This window comes from Mustela nigripes, chromosome 13, assembly GCF_022355385.1.
Source record: "Mustela nigripes isolate SB6536 chromosome 13, MUSNIG.SB6536, whole genome shotgun sequence".
NCBI classification, from domain to species: Eukaryota; Metazoa; Chordata; class Mammalia; order Carnivora; family Mustelidae; genus Mustela; species Mustela nigripes.
The window spans coordinates 36,380,689-36,401,921 of NC_081569.1; the positions used below are offsets into that span (position 1 = coordinate 36,380,689).

Here is a 21,233-nt window from a genome sequence, read left to right on the forward strand (position 1 = left end):
ATCTAATCACCATAATCCCCATTTAAAAAATCCTAGTAGATTTTTTTAATAGAAATTGACAAATTTATCCCAAAATCTGAATGGAAGTGCTAAAATTAATTTGAATCATTATAAGACCTGATATAAGACTTTCTACAAAGCTACCGTAAACAAGACATGTGATGATGTCATAAGGAAAGATCTAGCAATTAATGGGGAAAAAGAAAGATCTAGCAATTAATGGGGGAAAATTAATGGGAAAAAAAACACACATCATGACTGGGAAAGGGTAGGATTTTCAGTTTACACTCAGTAAATGGTTAGGAAAATGGATTATTCAGTCGTATGATAAAAGATAAACATTTCAGTTCACCTCAGACAAAACACAAATTTAAATCAAAATGGTTAACAGACCTAATAGAAAAAGCTGAAGTTATAAAAATTTTTATAAGAAAACGTGATAAAATCTTTTTGAGAAGGTTGAGTTATCTAGAAAAGTTGAAATGAATAGGTCAGCAAATCCTCCCATTGAAATAACTATAAAATAGTATAAATGGCCAAAAAAGAACTATTTTAAGGGCTTTGGAAACTAATGGCAAATGGCATGTTAAGAAATGTTTGGTCATTAAAAACTTAACTTTAGTTCAGTATTAACTGTTCAAAGTCTGTCACTCCTGCCAGGGGCTGCTCCCATGATCTATTCCACATGGTTTGGAAAGTAGTATTGCCAGGATGAGGCTGCTTGTGTACACATGATGACAATGAATCAAATACAGAGAATTTTAACAAAAACAAAAAACCAGAACACAGAGAAAGATAATCAGAGAAAAAATGAACAAAAGCTTCAGAGATTGGAGGGATAAAACTAAAATCATTTCAACGTGAAAGCTTTGGAAGGAGAGGGGAATCCAAGGGACAGAAAAATATTTGAAGAAATAATGGATAAAAACTACCCCAATCAGAATACTCTATACTTGCGAGCTCAGCAAATCCTAAGTAGGATAAACACAAAGTGATCCATACTTATACATATAATAGTCAAAGCAAGAGTATGTGAGTGAGCAAACAAGCAAGTTAATGAATTTCAACAAATCTTGATATCAACTAGAGAAAAACAACTCACCATAAATATGAAAACAACGAAGGCTAAGGGCAGTAGAATGACATACTCAAAGAGATGAAAGAAAACAACTTCTTGACCAAAAATTCTATTTCCAGCAAAACTATCCTTCAAAACTGAAGGCGAATAAAGACATTCACAGATAAAGACCAAGAGAATTCATTAAAAGCAAACTGTTTTACAAGAAATACTCAAGGGAATCTTTTGTTCCAAAAAGGAATTACCCTTGATTCCTTTTTGTTTCTCCCTGTACATTCAATGCATCGGCAAGGAAGGCCAATTAGCTTTATATCCAAAATAAGCCTTGAATCCATCTATATGCTTTTTTCCATCTTCCACTGCCATCATGTAAGCAAGAGCCTTGAATTTTCATTTGGACTTCCCCATACCCTAAATGGTTTCCCTGCTTACACTCATCCCCCAAGACCAGCCCATTTCTCAAAAACAACCAGGGGGGTTAAAAACAACTGGGTCATACTATTCAACTTAAAAAACTTAGAATGAAATCCATACTATTTGCCATAGCTTAAATAAATCCTACGAAAATTTCTCACTACCTGAACTTTTCTTCCATCATTCTCTCTCTCTTCTCTAAGATGCAGCGACAGTGCTTTCTTTGTATTCTGTAAATATCCCCAACTCATTCCTGCTTCTGAATCTTTGTACTTATTCTTCCCTTCTGCCTAGTCCATGTCACAGGCAACTCATCACACAAGGCTGGGTTCTTATTATCCAAGTCTCCCTTCAAATGCCACTTTCTCAAAAAGGTTTTTCCTAATCATCCAACCTACCCACCATCACTTGCCTGCCCTCCCCTACCCACCAACACTTGCTATTTCATAATAGCATTTATCACTATCTACCATTATAATGCTCATTTACTTGACTATTCATCTAATATCTACCTTATTCAAAAAACTATAAGGTTCAAGAGGATAGAAATCTTACTATCTTCTTCATCAAATATACGTAACTTTAGACCTCATGCTAAAATACAATTCTGAACTTGAAAGATTTAAAAGCCTTTTTATTATTTAATATTTAATAAATGTCTTATCTTAAAAATTGTACTAGTCTTCTGCCTCAAAAGCTGAATAATCCTCCAACACTATCTTGGGTATTGAAAAGAATGCAATATACAGTAACTTCTGAGGGATAAACAATGAGACTCTTGAGAACTGGGATATCAAGGATATCCTCTGGGGATTGGAGTCAAAAGCACCCCTCCGTCCCTAATTACTACCTTCCTAGGTCTTAACAGCATGAAGCATTTTAAAAAGCTCCCATTTAAACACAATTTTTAAAAGTTCTATTCAGTACAACATAAATTAGAACTATTATTGTGGCTTTAATTCCTAAATTCTAGGAACCTAAATATGAACAATATGTTATCACAAAAAACGAACCCATCAAACATCTTAAATCTTTTCCTTCAACAAATTCTTACAGTCAATAGAAAAGAAAAAGAAAGAACTTTATTAAATGCATAGTGATCTTTAGAAAACGCCAGTAAGTTTCAAAAACATGCAATAACCTCAGACTGTGATTTCATTATTGATGCGATATTGGAAAGTAGATAGCTTATACCTAATTCACCCTTAGGGTTGTAATTCAATATCAAATTTTATTCTCTAAAATTGAGATATTTACAATAAATATTTACTTAGGGTAATATATTTTATACAGTGGTAAAAACCTTATTACAAAAGAACTTGAAGATTACTCATTTTACTTACCAAAATGCAGTCCACTTTAGATTGTACAGTTTTGCTAAAAGAAAAAGAAAGTTAAGTTAATAAAAATGTTAAAATAAATGTTTAAAATAGTAAAATTCCTTTTAAGATTAGCATCAGACCTTAAAACTGCATTTTTCACAAAGCCAAACAAACATCTATTCCCATTCACTGCACTAAATTTAGTCCTAAAGCATGATGAGAACATCTTGAGTTACCTGCTACACAGAATCAACCTACTGTTGTTACATTTTAACAATACATGTTACATTTTAACATGTATCATTTTAACAGATGCTTTGAATAAACAATTAAGTTTTTAGAGATACATTAAAAATGCAGATAAGTATTATACAAAGAAATAGGACACAGAGTTTATAATGAATTACAATTTTTAGTGTATGCCTGCCACTCTGGAAAATAATTTGTTTAGCATTTAAAAGCCATAATGGTGTAATATAATCTGTAGTTCTAAAGACTTGCTATAAAGTAGATTGTCTCTTCGCTCCTTCCCTCTCACATATGTACATGTGCGCACACACACCCACACAGGCTAGGGAAAGGAATCCCTAAACATAACTGATATGATAATAAATTGGAAGGGGAGAATACATTTAGAAATAACCCCAAAAAGCGACTACATATCAATTTACCAAATAAGTGAATTACTGAATAAGTGAACTATTAATATATAATACAAATGAAGCCAATATAAAACAGTTAAACCATCACCTGGATTTTGTTATAACACATTAAAGTATAAATGCAATGAAATAATGTGTAAGTTCAGAGATATTTTATAACTTAAAAGATGCTACAAACCAAATTATCTTTCATAAAAGGTTCTAGAGCAAACAAGTATCAGAAAGTTTGGTTATTTGCCTCTGTATATATATCTATACAATTAAAGTAAAAATCAACATTTAGAACTCATTTGTATTGATTAATACAATCAGTAACCTCAAAACTTTTCATTTATACTTAGACCTCAAATTTCATTTTTTAAAGAACAAAGTATAACTGGATTAAGTTCAACTGCAAAGATCAGAATGACTAAAAGGAACAAGAAAAGCAAATGATACCTCCACTTAAGAGGAAATGAAATCCCCTTCCCACAATCCCACATTAGACTTTTCAGAGGTTTTTTAAGTCTTTTGGGATCGTTTGTATAGTTTATAACTCATTCACTAGCAGCTCAAGTCTGCTATTTTTTTCTCTCTGAGTAACTCCCAGTTTCCCTGAGGTAAAAAAGAGTATTGATTAAGAACTGCTCCTAAAAAGTAATGCATCAAGAATCCAAGCACTGTTCACCACCTTCTTCTAAACAACCCCCCTCCATTTCCTGTCTAAAGTGTTGCAGTAACCTAATTGGTCTCCCCCATCCACCCCCAACTAACTCTGTCGGCTATTATGAACAAAGTGGCCAGAGTGATTCTTTGTCCAAACCACATTAGTCTTCTGCTCCAGTCTTGATCATAGCCAACAAAGTCCTGCATGACCCAGCCTGCTGCTGTCTTTCCAATCTCATCTCTTACTATTTCTCTGTTCTTCATTCATTCAGCTCCTGCCACACTAGGAGCACTCCGTGCTCCTTCTCAAGGCAAAAGCAAGGCCTTTGTACGGGTTTTTTCTGTCAGCCTCTAATTCTCTTCATGACTTTGCAAGATGTTGTATTTTACAGATAGTTCTTCCCTGACTTTCCCATATAAAATATTCTGCATCATTCTATCCTTCTTGTTCTGCTTTGCTTCTCATTATTGCACTTACCACCAATCATTTTATATATATATTTTTAAAGATTTTATTTATTCATTTGAGAGAGAATGAGAGAGGAGAGAGAAAATGAGTAGGGGGAGGAGCAGAAGGAGAAGTACACTCCCTGTTGAGCCAGGAGCCTGATGCAGAACTCAGTCCCAGGACCTTGGGATCATGTCCTGGGCCCAAGGCAGACACTTAACGAACTGAGCCCATTTTATATTTTTATTAATTTATTTGTTTACTGGCTATCTTCCTTGACTAGACTTTAAACTCCATGAAAGCAGGCTTTGTCTGTTTTGCTCACTGCTGTTATTATCATCTGGCACATGTTAGATGTTCAAGAAAATCTGTTAAATGAATAAATGACAGAAACACATTCAGCCCCCTGTACTGGGACCACTTGAAAAAAGGTTTTTAGAGAAATTAATATGAAACTGAAAATGTAATTATTTTTTAAACCACAGCCCTAAATATACTCCTTTTCTACCAGAAACCGGCTCTGTGGAATATCTGAAGATGACTATGTCTTATTATAAACAACTTCGTAAATCTAAAAAGTATGTGTAAAAGATAACCTTTGAAAAAATAAACTTAAAAGGTAAAATGTAAGTGCTTCTAAGCTAGATATGAACTTTGGCAATCACCTGACCTAGCCTTTTGATTATTTTTACTTCATACTTAACACAGGCATAACAGAAGGATATAGATTAAGTCGCCTTTGTTCTTTTGTCCAGTCTCATACCATTTCACTACCTTCCCAAAGATAACTATCATTAATTTGACGTGTAAGCTCCCCAGTTGGTATTTTAATACTAGTATTAGATATACAAGTCTATAAGCAACATATACTGCTGTTCCAAGAAGATTTTTAAAATGTTTATATAATTGCCTTTACATTATATATATTCCGCAATTGTCTTTTTTCATTCAATATTATTTTTGATATCTACACACTTTGATGAAGTTCATTCATTTTAACTGCTGAAAATTATTCAATTGGGTGAATATATCAAATACATTCATCTATTTCTTTACTGAAAGCCAATTTTATACTTCCCAGTTTTTCTTACTAACAATGTCACAATAAACTTTGTATAGGTTTCCTGATGTACACAGTGGAAATCTCTCAGTTACAAATTCAAAAGTTAATTTTCAGGGGCTCATGGATGTATTTTTTCAATTGTATAATATATTATCAAATTCTTCTCCCAAGCAGTTTATATCCATTTACACTTCCATCAGTACCACATAATAGTCTATACTTTCCTACTACTTTGTACAAATATTTGCCATTTATACATGATATATAATACACATGTTAAACACTATCTTAATGGATATATATTTTTTGAATTTGTCATTTTCCCCAATTGCTAGCAATATTTTTCACCTGCTCACTGGCCATATGGATTTTCTCCTCTGTAAATTGCTGGTTCATATTCTTTGCCCATTTTTAAGAGGAGTTGACTATTTCTTATTAAGTTGTAGCTGTTCTTTATACACTATGGACAGGAATCCTGTTACATATACTTAACTTCACTAATTATATATTTTAGTGATAGCTTACTAAAGTTTAAATTTTTGATTTAGTCAAATTTATTAATTTTTTCCTTTATGATCTGTGTTTTTTATCTTAAGACATCCTATCTAGCTAAAGTTTTAAGGACATATATCATTCTAATATTTTTAAAGTTAGCTTTTTCAAGTTTGATCTTTATTTGAATAAGAATTTACTCTTACGTATGGTGTGGTATAATACATTTTTCTCTCTGGTAGGCCAATTGCTCCCTATTTTATTATGTCCAAGTTTGCACGTATGCTTGAATCTATTTTTGGCTTTTTTTCTGTTTAATTATTAACCTATGTATCTATCTTTGCACCACCACTCTAAATTTACCTGTGCTTTAAAAATTAGGTCTAGTTGTTTGCTTAAATGACCTTTTTTGACCATTTTCAGAACAGTCTTGATAATCCTTAGGCCTTAAATACCAGGTTGAGTTTTTGGTTTTTCCAATTATACAAAATTCTTGCTAAGATTTATATTGAGCTGCACTGAAGTTATAGATTGAAATGGAGGAGTTGACTCATAATTTGATTTATTTTGTCTGTCTTTAAAACTGTCTTATAATTTTCTCTGTATCTTTTTAAAATTATACTTTTTAACCTACTAATGTACATGCTGATATTCACAAAAACTATTAGTTTTCTATGCTGACCTTATTAGTTCTAACAGTATATAGATTCTCCTGTAGATAACCATTTCACTTACAATTAATGAAAATATTTTTCTTCCTTTTCTGTCCTTATGCCTCTTTTTCACCTCCTTTCTTATCTAATTACTTTGCCTAAAATCTCTAGTCTAAAGATTAAGAATTACAGTGAGAGCAGACATCCTGTTCGGTTTCCAGTTTTTGTTTCAGAATTTTAACATGATGTATTATAATATTCCATTTAGTGGGCATTTTATTATTTCCTACAATATTCCTGAATATTCATTATTTTTACTGACTCAATAAAAATGATGCTTCAATATCCCGATGTTCTGCATCAGAAAATGACAAAGTAACTTCCCACATGTAACAATGATATATTGTGGACAAAATATAAAAACCTCGCATCAAAGTTAGAGTGACCAAAAGCAGGTAGCAACTAGAGGGAAACATCCGTAAAAGAAGGGAACTGTGTTAGGTAGGATTTGTCGTTATAAGGCTATTTGTCCGAAGGCACCTATCCACCCATGCAACAATGATCACTGAAGAATAAGGCAGAAATCTTCTGTTTTGCCAGCTGAGGAGGCAGAAGACAATGTCTGGGATTGCCAGAGCCACTGTAACATGAAAGATGAAATCCTAGAAAGGATGGAGCCACAAAATTTCTTTATAAACTATGCCCAAACGTTTGGAGACCTTCCTCTGGGAAAGACTCCAAGGCTCCAGAAAAAAGCAAGGGCTGGAAAAAGTGGAAAGATCTGAGTTGAGTCTCCTTGCTGCTTATTATAGGAGTAATAATGCTGGAGTTTGAATCCCAACATGTTACAGACTATCAGGACAAAAAAATTCCAAAACACAAAAAACCCCAAAACACTCAGAGAAAAATAACATAATCCAAAGCCTACAACAGTGTATCACCCACAAAGCCCATTACACAAGCAAAATATACCAGAAAGAAGAAACAGGAAAAAGAGATCCAGAGTCAAGACAAAAAGCAGCTCACAGAAACCAAATCCTGAATGATCCATATGTCAGAATTAGTCAAGGATTTCTAAGCAAGTATTATAAATATGTCCAAGTATTTAAAGGAAAATAATGTCATAAGAAACGTATACATGGCAGGGGAGAACCTCAGCTGAGAAATGGTAGTTTCTCAGAACCAAATGGAAATTCTAAAACTAAAAAGTACAATGTCTAAAATGAAAAATTCATTGGATTACCTTAACAGCAGATCAGATACAGCAGAAAAAGGGTCACTAAACTGGAAAATAAATCAATATATCTTATTGAATCTAAAGGAGAAAGAAAAAGATTTTCAACATAATAAGCAGAGCCTTAGGGATCTGTAGTAAAACATCAAGTGGTCTAACCATGTACAGTTGGAGAGGAGAGATAATGGGACAGAAAAATATCTGACAAATGACCAAAAATTTCCCCAAATTATGTGAAAAACACGAACTTACATATCTAAATTCATTAAATTCCAAGCAGGATTACTACCAAGAAAACCACACATGGGCACATCATAGTCAAAGAGATGAAAACACGAAGATGAAAAGCAAATTTTGAGGTCAACTGGATGGAGTAAATAAAGTTAACATTATATGCAGTAAAAAAGTGGTATGAGTGATAGCTGACTTCTATACAGTCAGCTGATTTGCAACAGAAGTTGCAGACAGAACTAAAGCATTTAAGCGATAAAAGAAAATCCTTTCAACAAAGGCTGATGGAATAACCAGATATATCTATAAACAAATGAATATAACTCATTTGACTAATTTTGAGTTGGATCTTAAAATTAACCATAAAAATGTAAACTATAAAATGCCTATAAGAAATTATGACCTGAAAAATATACAAGATATCTTGGGATGCAATAACCCTTAAAGAAAAAAAAATTAAATTCCATCAAAATGAAAATCAACTATATTCATCAAAAGACATCAACTAAGCAAATAAACAAGCCATCACACAAAACCAATATTTGCAAAACATACATCTAACAAAGGACTTATGCTCAGAATATGTTATAAATTCCTACAACTCAATAGTAAAGTCGATTAATAAATAAACAACTGCAATAGATAGTTCACACACACAAAAAAATATACAAATATCCAATACGGAAATGAAAAGATGTCCAACATCATTAATCATTAAGGAACTGCAAATCACAATCATGACGATATACCATTATATACTCACTAGGATGGCTAAAATTAAAAACACAGTTTGGAGGAACTCCAACTGTCATACATTTCTGGTGGAAATGTAAAAAGTAAAACCACTTCAGAAAAATTTAGTTAAATATAAACTTATCTTTTATTGTGGCAATTCTATTCCTAGGTATTTATATTAAAAGAAATGAAACTCTGTATCCATGAAACAGGTTTGAACAATAATGTTCATAGAATCTTTAGTCATAATTGCCCCAAACTGAAAATAATCCAAATGGCAGTCAATGTAAGAATAGATAAAAACATGGTATAGTCATAGTACTCAGCAATTAAAAGCCAAACAAAAAACAACTTATAATACACAGAAACACATGGATGAATCTAGTAGATACTACAGTGAGCCAAAGACACCACCCAGAGAAGTTCACTGTGGACAATTCCATTTATATGAAGTTCTAGCATAGACTAAATTAATCTATGACAAAAAATGTTTTATAAACATTTTAATTAGATAGTATCAACCTGGTAGTTGGTATTAGACAAAAATAATGAAATATCAGTATCATAATTTTGCTGTGGTATTAGAACTACAAATGTTATGGAACATGCTAATCATTCATCTTCCACATCTTTCAGTTCAGGCTTTGCATATTAGGTCAGATCAACACAATATTAAGAAGTAAAAATCTTGGGGCACCTGGGTGGCTCAGTGGGTTAAAGCCTCTGCCTTCAGCTCAGATCATGATCCTGGGATCCTGGGATGGAGCCCCACATTGGGCTCTCTGCTCAGCGGGGAGCCTGCTTCCCTTTCTCTCTGCCTGCCTCTCTGCCTACTTGTGATCTCTGTCTGTCAAGTAAATAAATAAAATCTTAAAAAAACAAAAAAGAAGTAAAAATCTTAAACTAGACCTACAGAGTAGGGAAAAGAGGGAAACACAGCAGCAAGACAGCATATACTAATTTAATAAAGAGAGATACAACTTGAGAAAGCATATTTTGTTTTCCCTAAGCCGAATTATAGAGTGAAGCTGGGGAAACTTTCTTACCTAATGCAGTTATACAAAAGAGACAATAATTTTAGGAAGTATATGTTAAAAAAAACCCCAACAAACAAACAAACAAAAAAACTTAGTCTAAGCTTACTTCACCTCACAGAAATAACCACTTTACTTCACAAAAATAACCATGTAATATCCCCTTTTCTTCATAGTTCAACATGCCACAATAAATAGATTACTAGTCATGGGCCAAACATACACAGACTATAATACATAGAATGTATTATATGTATACTATATGTATATGTAACAATACATAGAATATAACTCACTGTAAGTAACAATATGCTTGAAAGAACAGATGCTCGCTATAACCATTCCAGAAACTTTGTTTTCCCAGTTTCCACAAACTGTTATATTAAGTATTTATTACTGATATCATCCTAAGAGATTCCCAGTCATCTCTCCAGTAATAGGTTTGGCTTCCACGCAAAAGTTCAATACTATTTCTACATTTATTTAGAGTCTCCAAGTCTGAATTCAGAACGACTCACAATTCCTATATACTTGATTCAAAATTCTCATGTTGCAGAATTTGTGATCTATGAATACCAGATATTACACTTCACCTATGGAAAATCTAAAGTACAGGAAGTAAGTGTAGTACATCAACTGTAAGAAGCCATTCTAGCCTTGCCAGGACAAGTCAAACTCTTAGCTTCCTCTTCCTGCAAAATAGTTAATTCTGTCAAAAGTATATTGACTTTAAATCCTTTTTGTGGATTATGAATTAGCTCACAGTCCATCAAAGTAAAAGATGTTTTTATCTTATACTTTTCTAAAGCATTTACTTGTAGTTCGCTCAAAAGAGAACAAAAAAATTTTCTGTTTTTAAAGAAAACCAAAATAGGGGTGCCTGGGTGGCTCAGTGGGTTATGCCGCTGCCTTTGGCTTGGGTCATGATCCTAAGGTCCTGGAATCGCGTCCCGCATTGGGCTCTCTGCTCAGCGGGGAGCCTGCTTCTCCACCCCGTCCTGGCCTGCCTCTCTGCCTACTTGTGATCTCTGTTTGTCAAATAAATAAAACCTTTAAAAATAAAATAAATAATAAAAATAACCACAATGTAGTGGTTAATTCTATAAAAGTTGAAGGATAAAATATATATATATAAAGCAAACTACTCTTAATCCCATCATCCAGAAATATTTTATTTGTACACTTAACTACGTCTTTTTAAAAAAGATTTCACTTATTTATTTGAGAGAGAGAGAGAGAGAGAGAGAGAGAATGGAGGTGGGGCCAGAGGCAGAGAGAAGCAGACTGCCCTGCTGAGCAGGGAGCCCAATGCAGGACCTGAAACCAGGACCCTGGGATCATGACTAGAGCCAAAGGCAGACACTCAATGGACTCAGACACCCAGGTGCCCACTTAATCATTTTTTCTTAAAAACAACTGGGATTTGGAGGTGCCTGGGTGGCTCAGTGGGTTAAAGCCTCTGCCTTCAGCTCAGGTCATGATCCCGGCATCCTAGTATCGAGCCCCACATAAGATTTCTGCTCTGCAGGGAGCCTGCTTCCCCTCCTCTCTCTGCCTCTCTCTCTTGCCTACTTGTGATCTCTGTCAAATGAATAAATAAAATCTTAAAAAAACAAAACAAAACTGGCATCTGATGGTGAGGATGTGGAGAAACTGGAATCACTGTCTGCTACTAACAGGAATGTAAGATAGTGTAGCTGCTACAGATAATAGTCTGGTGTTTCCTCACAAAACACATAATTATCATATAACCCAGAAATTTTACTCCTAGGTATATATCCAAGAAATGAAATAGGTATTAAAACAACAATGTGCACATAAATATTTAGAGATGCACTATTCTTAAGAGTTAAAAGGTGGAAACAACCCAAATGGATGAATAAACAAAATGTGGTACATCTATATAATGGAGTATCATTCAGCCACAAAAAAAGAATGATCCATACTAAAACATGGATGGATCCTGAAAAGCCTATTTAGAGAAGGCAGACATAAAAGGTCATTTATTATGTAATTATTCTGTAATTTAATGTGTCTGAAACATCCAGAGTGCATACAACCAGAAAGCTGACTGGTAGCTGCCAGGAACTAAGGGGACAGGAAATTGGGGAATGAATGCTTAAAGCATATGGGGTTTCACTTTGGGGTGATTAAATATTTTGGAACTACACAGAGGTGATGGTAACACATTATAAATGTACTAAATGTCATTCAAGTGTGAACTTTAAGTGGTTAATTTTAGGTCATGTAAAACTTACCTTAATAAGTACCAATTATGTTTACATTTACATCCCCAAATGCTTTTGTTTTGAATTGCTTACATTTGACAGTCTTTGTTTAAGATTTTATGTATGTATGTGTGTATATATGTATTTATAGAGCATGAGTTGGGGAGAAGGGGCAGAGAAGGACAGAGATACTCCAGCAGACTTTGAGCTGAGTTCAGAGCCCTACCCAGGGATCAATCCCCTAAGCCAAGCTGAAATCAAGAGTCAAAGGCCCAACCAGCTAGGCTTTCCAGGCACCCCCATTTTACAGTCTTTAATTAAGCACATAAAACTGTACTATATATATTTCTACATGAACATTTTGTGAAATTCAGATCACAGTGTATCACTTACAAATCTTTTGTCTTTCCTCTGATAATGTATACCTTTTTGCATAGTTCCTGAAAACAACATAACCATCCCACCTTTAAAAAAAAAAAAATTTATTTGAGAGAGAGCGTGTGAGTGAGAGGAGAGGCAGAGTGAGAGGGAGAGAATCTCAAACAGATTCCATGCTGAGTGCATAGCCTGACAGGGAGCTCTATCTCATGTCCCTGAGATCATGACATGAGCTGAAACCAAGAGTCAGAGGCTTAACCAACTGAGCCACCAGCTGTGCCCCCTTCATCCCATCTTTTATTAACTTTGAAACTGGCTTGAGCCTGGAATGGCCCAATAAGATTAAAGAGAGGGTTTCCACTCAACGTTTTCTATACTTATTCTTTCTTCTTCAGCTTTCTGCTCTTGCTCCTTCCAGGACTGCTCCTTTTAAGCAATTCTTAAAAGTTTCCTAGTTCCTCAAGAAGAGCTGCAGTATCAGCATTACTCTCCTTTTCAAAATCTTCATTTTCTTCGTCTGTTAGAGGCTCATCTGCACAAGGTTGGCAGGAGAAATCTGGTCTAAGCAAGGCTTCTTTGACACTGAAGATGTTGTATGTTCTCATGTAGGATGATTTCTTCTTTTCCTGCTGTTTCCTCTCTTCCTTCCAGTGTTGTTCCTAAATCGTGATTCCAAACTACTTCTTTTGCCTCTTGAATAGTTCATCTATATTTTATCTTTGTGTGAGAAGATTTCTACTTAAATACTGCTTTAAGAAGTGGCTCAATCGGGGCGCCTGGGTGGCTCAGTGGGTTAAGCCGTTGCCTTCGGCTCAGGTCATGATCTCAGGGTCCTCGGATCGAGTCCCACATCGGGCTCTCTGCTCAGCGGGGAGCCTGCTTCTCTCTCTCTCTCTGCCAGCCTCTCTACCTACCTGTGATCTCTCTCTGTCAAATAAATAAATAAAATCTTAAAAAAAAAAAAAAGAAGTGGCTCAAATCACCTTCCCCCTTTCCTCTCCTATCTCTCACAGATTCAGAAGTTGTTCTGGCTGCTGTTGTCATCTTTTCTGGCTGGCCGAGATCTGATGCAGCAGCCTCCAGAAATCATACAGACACCATTACAACTCTTCCCAAATTGCATTAAAAATAGTCATCATTCAGAGTTCTTGCCTGATCTTACGAGCTTTCGGGGATCTGCTTTAAAGGTAATTTAGGTTGTAGACCAATACATCTCAATAGGACACCGCTTTTTAGTGGCATCTTGCTTTACCATACAGTTTGTTCTATGCTTTGTAGAATGCTTGTATGCTGCCCACTAAATGTCAGTAGACATTCTGACAACCAAAACTGCTCTACATATTATCACGTCTCTAGTTGAGTGCTACAACTCTGGAGTGCACAGAACAAAGTCATTCATGTACTATGTGTTGTTGACTCACATATAAGAGGTTCCCTAATATACTCAATACAATGCTCTATAAATGAATTATTTCTAAAGTTCAAACTTCGTTAGGTATGAATAGTGAACTTTTTGTTTTTTTGAAGAGTATTATAAGCATTTGCTAATTTTATCAAAAAACTCATTTTCCTGTTCAGATAAAACTAATTCATTTTTTAAAGATGTATTTATTTTAGTGAGAGAGAGTGTGTGCGCGCGTGCACGTATGTACAAGCAATGTGGGAAGAGAGAATCCTGAAGCAGACTCCCTGCAGAGCACAGAGCCTGATGTGTTGATCCCAGGACCCTGAAATGATGACCTGAGCAGAAATCAATAGTCAGACACAACCGACTGAGTCACCCAGGACCCCAAAACTAACTTCCACTAGAAGAATTAACTATTAACAGAAAACTTTTGCCTATTATTATTAATATTATTAAAATGAAGCTTTCAATTTCTTAGTGACATCAATGCATTCATTGAGTTAGTATTATTTTCTATTGTTCTAATGCATACCAAGCATTCTACAAAGCATTGAACAATTTTTTACTATTTTACTATTTTTTGAGATTACCAAGTTGCAAGTATAGTGTAAAGTTATAGAGAATAGGGGCACCTGGGTGGCTCAGTGGGTTAAGCCGCTGCCTTCGGCTCAGGTCATGATCTTGTGTCCTGGGATCGAGTCCCGCATCGGGCTCTCTGCTCGGCAGGGAGCCTGCTTCCTCCTCTCTCTCTCTCTGCCTGCCTCTCTGCCTACTTGTGATCTCTCTCTGTCAAGTAAATAAATAAAATCTTAAAAAAAAAAAAGTTATAGAGAATAATACAATACACATTCCTGCCAGTGACTTTGAAGTAATCTGAACATTTTCTCCCTTTTTTCCCTTAAGGAGGAAACCTTCGTAGATGAAACTGAAGCCCCTCTAGGCTGTTTTCCAATTTCATTTCACCATTCATTTGTTGGTGGTGACCACTATCTAGAACTTATTATCATTCTTATGAATATTTATATTTTACTACAAATATTCAGTACAGTAGTCCCCCTTCAGTTTCAATTATCCAAAGTTAACCATGGTCCAGAAGCAGGTGATCTTCCTTCTGATGTATAATGTATAATCAGGTCTTATAATCAGAAGGTCAACAGTAGCCTAGCTCTGTATCATGATGGCTACATCAGTCACTGCACTTCATCTCATCATGTAAGCATTTCATCACCCTCATATCACCACAAGAAGGGTGAGTATAGTCAGATATTTAGAGAGAACATATTCACCTAATTTTATTATAGTATATTGTTATAATTGTTCTATTTTACTATTTGTTGTTAATCTCTCACTGTACATAATTGATACACTATACTTTATCATAGGTACATATGCACTATGTATAAGAAAAAAAATCCATGGTTTCTATCCATGGTACTATCCATGGTCTCAGGCATCCACTTGGGTCCCTGTTGGAATGGGGGGAGGGGTGGTAATGTATGTCACTAAACAATATGAAGCAGTTTTGTTTACTTTATAAACATGGAGTTATGATACATGTATTAGTCTACCTTTCCCCTCCCCCTTTTACTTATGGGGCTTTAGAAAGTGTATCTTTTGATTCATTCTAGTTTATCTGTTTTAACTGTTATTAGTGTTATGGGTTGAATTATGTATCAATCTCAGTACCTCACAATGTGAACTTATTTGGGGACAGGGTCTTTACAGAGGCTTCATTGTTCAATTAACTTCATTGTTAAATCAGTCATGCGGGTGGGCTCTAATCTAATACCATAGCTGTGCTAATAAAATGGGAAAATGCAGACATGAAGGCACATAAGGAAGGAAGAAGATGTAAAAAGACATAAGGAGAAGGCCATCTGCAGGTCAAGGAAAGCAACCTGGAAGATCCTTCCCTCACACCCTTCAGAAGGAATTAACATTGTGAATACCTTGATCTTGGACTTCTAGCCTCCAGAACTGTGAGAAAATAAGTTCCTGTTGCTTAAGACACCTACTCTGTGGTACTTTGTTATAGCAGCCCTAGAAAATTAATACACATAGTATCCCACTGTCTGAACATACCACTTTTTATTTATACATTCTTTTACTGAAAGATAACTATGGTTTTTCCAGCTCTCTACTGTAACACAGAATGTTGCAAAAAACATTTGGCATACAGCTCTTGTTATGCAACACTTTTTCTCAGACACATACACAAACACATATACACAAACCTTGCAGGGGAATTCTGGTATGTTGATCTTCAACCTTCTAATTATTGCTAAATTGGCCTTCAAAGTATACTCCATCAGCTGTGTATGAGAATTTCTTTACCCTCTCCAAAATCCGATAATGACAGACTTTTGCCAATGTAATGTGTGTGAAATTATTTCAGTGCTTTAATATGCATCACTCTATTAATGAGGATTAACATCCTCACATGTTTATTGACCACTATGCTTTCTTATATGTACTGTCTACTCATAATCTTTACCCATTTTCCACTTTGTTGTTTACTATTGTTATTTTTATAATAATGAGTCCTCTTTATACTCTGATACTAATCCTTTGCCAATTATTTAATTACAAATATTTTCTCCCCATCTGCAGCTTGTTTTTCTTTTTATGGTGTTGTTTTACAGAAAGCTTTTATTTTAATGTATTCAAATTTATTAGAATTTTCCTTCATGAAAAGTGCTTTTGGTATCTTGTTTTTAAAAACTTTTCCTTTCATGACGTCACAAATTTATTTTCAGGGTGCGTGGGTGGCTCAGTCAGTTATGTGTGTGACCCCTGATCTTAGCTCAGGTCTTGATCTCAGAGTCATGAATTCAAGCCTGGTGTTGGACTCCATGCTCCAGCAACCTACTTTAAAAAAAGAGGGAGAGATTTATTTTCTTATAAATGCTTTATACATTTGGTGCTTGAGGTCCCTTGAGTCTGTATGTGATACATGTATTTTTTTCATATAGATAACTAAAACTCCAGTGGTCCACCCTTCCCTTGCAGACAAGGCTGCTGTTTTGTTTTTGTGTTTCCTAAGTCTAGCACTTTTCCTGGTACACATCAGGCAATGTGTGCTCAATAAAAAGATGGATGGAGGGAGGGAAAGGGAGAGAAAGAAAGGTGAGGCAGGGATAGAAGAAAATATTCAGGGGGAAAAATATTCAGATCATGGTCCTTGGTGCAAACTTAAGTATCAAAACCATACAAATCTAAGGGTATTAAAAACAGACTCAGGGGGTGGGCTGCAGGCAAATGGGCTTTCCAGACTCTGAAATGCTGGAGGCAAAGATATTGATCATGTAACTGGGTAACCACTCTGCTTTCTCTCTCCCAGGCTGAGACTATGGCCTTGCCGGTACTGAATAGGTTTAAAATCCAAAAAACTGTGATGTTTTATAACTATCACTTGATTATTATGTTAAGTCTTTGCAGAATTTTAATGAAAGCCTAAGTATAAAAGGCAATGATACATCATACATTTGATCCAGCTGAACTCTTCCTAAAGATAAGGTAGCTGTACGCACACAAGAAACCCCAGAAAGACTGAAAAAGCTGTTTAAAGATACGCTGCAATTACTATTACTCAGAATAGTCATTTGACTTCTGTATCCTTTACATAATCCAGGAACATACAACAGTTGAGACGACAGTCTCTTCCCAAGAACCCCTAAGCTTAAGGTCAAATGGAGGGGTAGGGGAGGGCACAACAGAAATAAAGGGAAAGAAGAATAGGACCTACAATGACTTCTGCTTCGGTGACGCTCAACAGAAAAATAGCTACCTAAAGCAAGATTATGATATCTAGTGCAGCATAGCTGAGGAAATACATTCCATAAGAGTAAAAGAGGGCTTAGCCTCTTGATGAATGTACACTAAACCATCTATGAAGTATTCTTGGCAAAACATTAAACCCTGTCTATGTATTGAACCATATTTATATCTAACTAGTAAACATAGAAAGTAGAGATGAGAAAGATGCCAAAAAGCAACATGAGAATGAAATCAGCAAAACCCAGACTGCAGGAAACTCCAGAGGACAAATGATACAGTTTCTTCAACAGAAAAAAATAAAAACTACAAGAAAAATTTTAAAAGAAGACCTATATATTAAGAGACAATCAACATACAGCAATATGAGGATACTAATTAAAACAAATTACAAAGGGAGGAGTCAAGATGGCGGAGAAGTAGCAAGCTGAGAGGACATCAGGTAGCAGGAAATCAGCTAGATAGCTTATCTAACCATAGCGAACACCTACAAATCCAATGGGAAATCGAAGAGAAGAAGAGCAATAATTCTAGAAACAGAAAATTGATCACTTTCTGAAAGGTAGGACCTGCGAAAAAGTGAATCCAAAGCGATGGGAAAATAGACCACGGGGAGAGGGGCCGGCTCCCAGCAAGCAGCCGAGCAACGGAGAACAAAATCAGGACTTTTAAAAGTCTGCTCCATTGAGGGAAATCGCTCCAGAGGCTAAACCAGGGGGAAGCCCAAACAGGGTCAGCGTAACCCCAGGTCCTGCAAGGTCACAGAAAGACCGGGGGTGTCTGAACGTCCCAGAGCTCACAGGTATTAGAGCGGGGAAGCCAGCTAAAGCGACAAAGCCGAGGAGTAAGCTCTCAACTCGGAGATACCTTGAACCGGGCACAGGCTGGGTGAGCTTAGAGTGCGACCAGAGGCCAGGGAAACGGGGTGACTAAGCACTTTTCTCCAAACATGCAGCTGGAGGCCAGGGAGGTAGAAGCGACCGACTGCTTTTCTCCAGGTGTGACCAGAGGCCAGAGAAACAGGAGCGATTGGGTGCTTTTCTCTGAGGGTGCACTGAGGGGCTGGACCCCGAGCTCTTGGCTCTTCGGGGCTGGAGACTGGGAGGCTGCCATTATCATTCCCGTCCTCCAGAACTCTACAGAAAGCACTCAGGGAACAAAAGCGCCCGGAAGCAAACCCGAGTGGATTACATAGCCTGGCCCCTGGTAAGGGCGGGGCAATTATGCCTCTGGGAAAGACAGCTGAGAATCACTACAACAGGGCCTTCCCCCAGAAGATCAAAAAGAAATCCAGCCAGGACCAACTTCACTTACCAAGGAGAAGAGCAGAATTCCAGAGGAGGAGAAAGCAAATGTTATCTGGACGAAATGACAAGGCAGAAAAACTCACCACAAAAAAAAGAACAAGAGGCAGTACCAAAGGTTGGGGACCTACTCAATAAGGACATTGGTAATATGATATATCGAGAGTTCAGAATGACGATTCTCAAGGTTCGAGCCAGGCTCAAAAAAGGCATAGAAGATATTAGAGAAACCCTCTCCGGAGAGATAAAAGCCCTTACTGGAGAAATAAAAGAACTAAAATCTAACCAAGTTGAAATAAAAAAAGATATTAATGAGGTGCAATCAAAAATGGAGGCTCTGACTGCTGGGACAAATGAGGCAGAAGAAAGAATTAGAATTAGCGATAGATATAGAAGACCAAATGACACAGAATATAGAAGCTGAGCAAAAGAGGGACAAACAGCTACTGGACCACGAGGGAAGAATTCGAGAGATAAGTGACACCATAAGACGAAACAACATTACAATAATTGGGATTCCAGAAGAAGAAGAAAAAGAGAGGGGAGCAGAAGGTATACTGGAGAGAATTATTGGGGAGAATGTACCCAATATGGTAAAGGGAACAAGCATCAAAATTCAGGAGGTGCAGAGAAAGCCCCTCAAAATCAATAAGAATAGGCCCACACCCCATCACCTAATAATAAAATTTACAAGTCTTAGTGATGAGGAGAAAATCCTGAAAGCAGCCTGGGAAAAGAAGTCTGTAACATACAATGGTAAAAATATTAGATTGGCAGCAGACTTATCCACAGAGACCTTACAGGCCAGAAAGAGCTGGCATGATATATTCAGAGCACTAAATGAGAAAAACATACAGCCAAGAATACTATATCCAGCTAAGCTATCATTGAAAAGAGAAGGAGAGATTAAAAGCTTCCAGGACAAACAAAAACTGAAAGAATTTGCAAACACCAAACCAGCGCTACAGGAAATATTGAAAGGGGTCCTCTAAGCAAAGAGAGAGCCTACAAGTGGTAGATAAGTAAGGAACAGAGACAATATACAGTAACAGTCACCTTACAGGCAATACAATGGCACTAAATTCATATCTCTCAATAGTTACCCTGAATGTTAATGGGCTAAATGCCCCAATCAAAAGACACAGGGTATCAGAATGGATAAAAAAACAAAACCCATCTATATGTTGCCTCCAAGAAACTCATTTTAAGCCCAAAGACACCTCCAGATTTAAAGGGAGGGGGTGGAAAAGAATTTACCATGCTAATGGACATCAGAAGAAAGCAGGAGTGGCAATCCTTATATCAGATCAATTAGATTTTAAGCCAAAGACTATAATAAGAGATGAGGAAGGACACTATATCATACTCAAAGGGACTGTCCCACAAGAAGATCTAACAATTTTAAATATCTATGCCCCCAACGTGGGAGCAGCCAAATATATAAACCAATTAATAACAAAATCAAAGAAACACATCAACAATAATACAATAATAGTAGGGGACTTTAACACTCCCCTCACTGAAATGGACAGATCATCCAAGCAAAAGATCAACAAGGAAATAAAGGCCTTAAATGACACACTGGACCAGATGGAACATTTCATCCCAAAGCAAGAGAATACACATTCTTCTCTAGTGCACATGGAACATTCTCCAGAATAGACCACATCCTGGGTCCTAAATCAGGTCTCAACCGGTATCAAAAGATTGGGATCATTTCCTGCATATTTTCAGACCACAATGCTCTGAACCTAGAACTCAATCAAAAGAGGAAATATGGAAAGAACCCAAATACATGGGGACTAAACAGCATCCTTCTAAAAAATGAATGGGTCAACCAGGAAATTAAAGAATTGAAAAAAATTCATGGAAACAAATGATAATGAAAACACAATGGTTGAAATCTGTGGGACACAGCAAAGGCAGTCCTGAGAGAAAAATATATAGCGGTACAAGCCTTTCTCAAAAAACAGGAAAGGTCTCAAGTACACAACCTAACCCTACACCTAAAGGAGCTGGAGAAAGAACAACAAAGAAACCCTAAACCCAGCAGGAGAAAAGAAATCATAAAGATCAGAGCAGAAATCAATGAAATAGAAACCAAAAAAACAAAAGAACAAATCAACGAAACTA

The 21,233-nt window shown here is 36.1% G+C and overlaps 1 protein-coding gene and 1 pseudogene across 1 annotated transcript in view; both read right to left on the reverse strand.

Annotated features, from left to right (window-relative positions):
- Nucleotides 1-21,233, reverse strand: part of RFX7 (regulatory factor X7) — a 138,537-nt gene that overhangs the window by 71,340 nt on the left and 45,964 nt on the right. Inside the window, exon 3 of the mRNA XM_059371975.1 lies at nt 2,836-2,869. Coding sequence (XP_059227958.1) covers nt 2,836-2,869 — 34 coding nt within the window. The remainder of the gene's footprint in view (nt 1-2,835; nt 2,870-21,233) is intronic.
- LOC132029140 (spliceosome-associated protein CWC15 homolog) lies at nt 12,576-13,661 on the reverse strand (annotated as a pseudogene).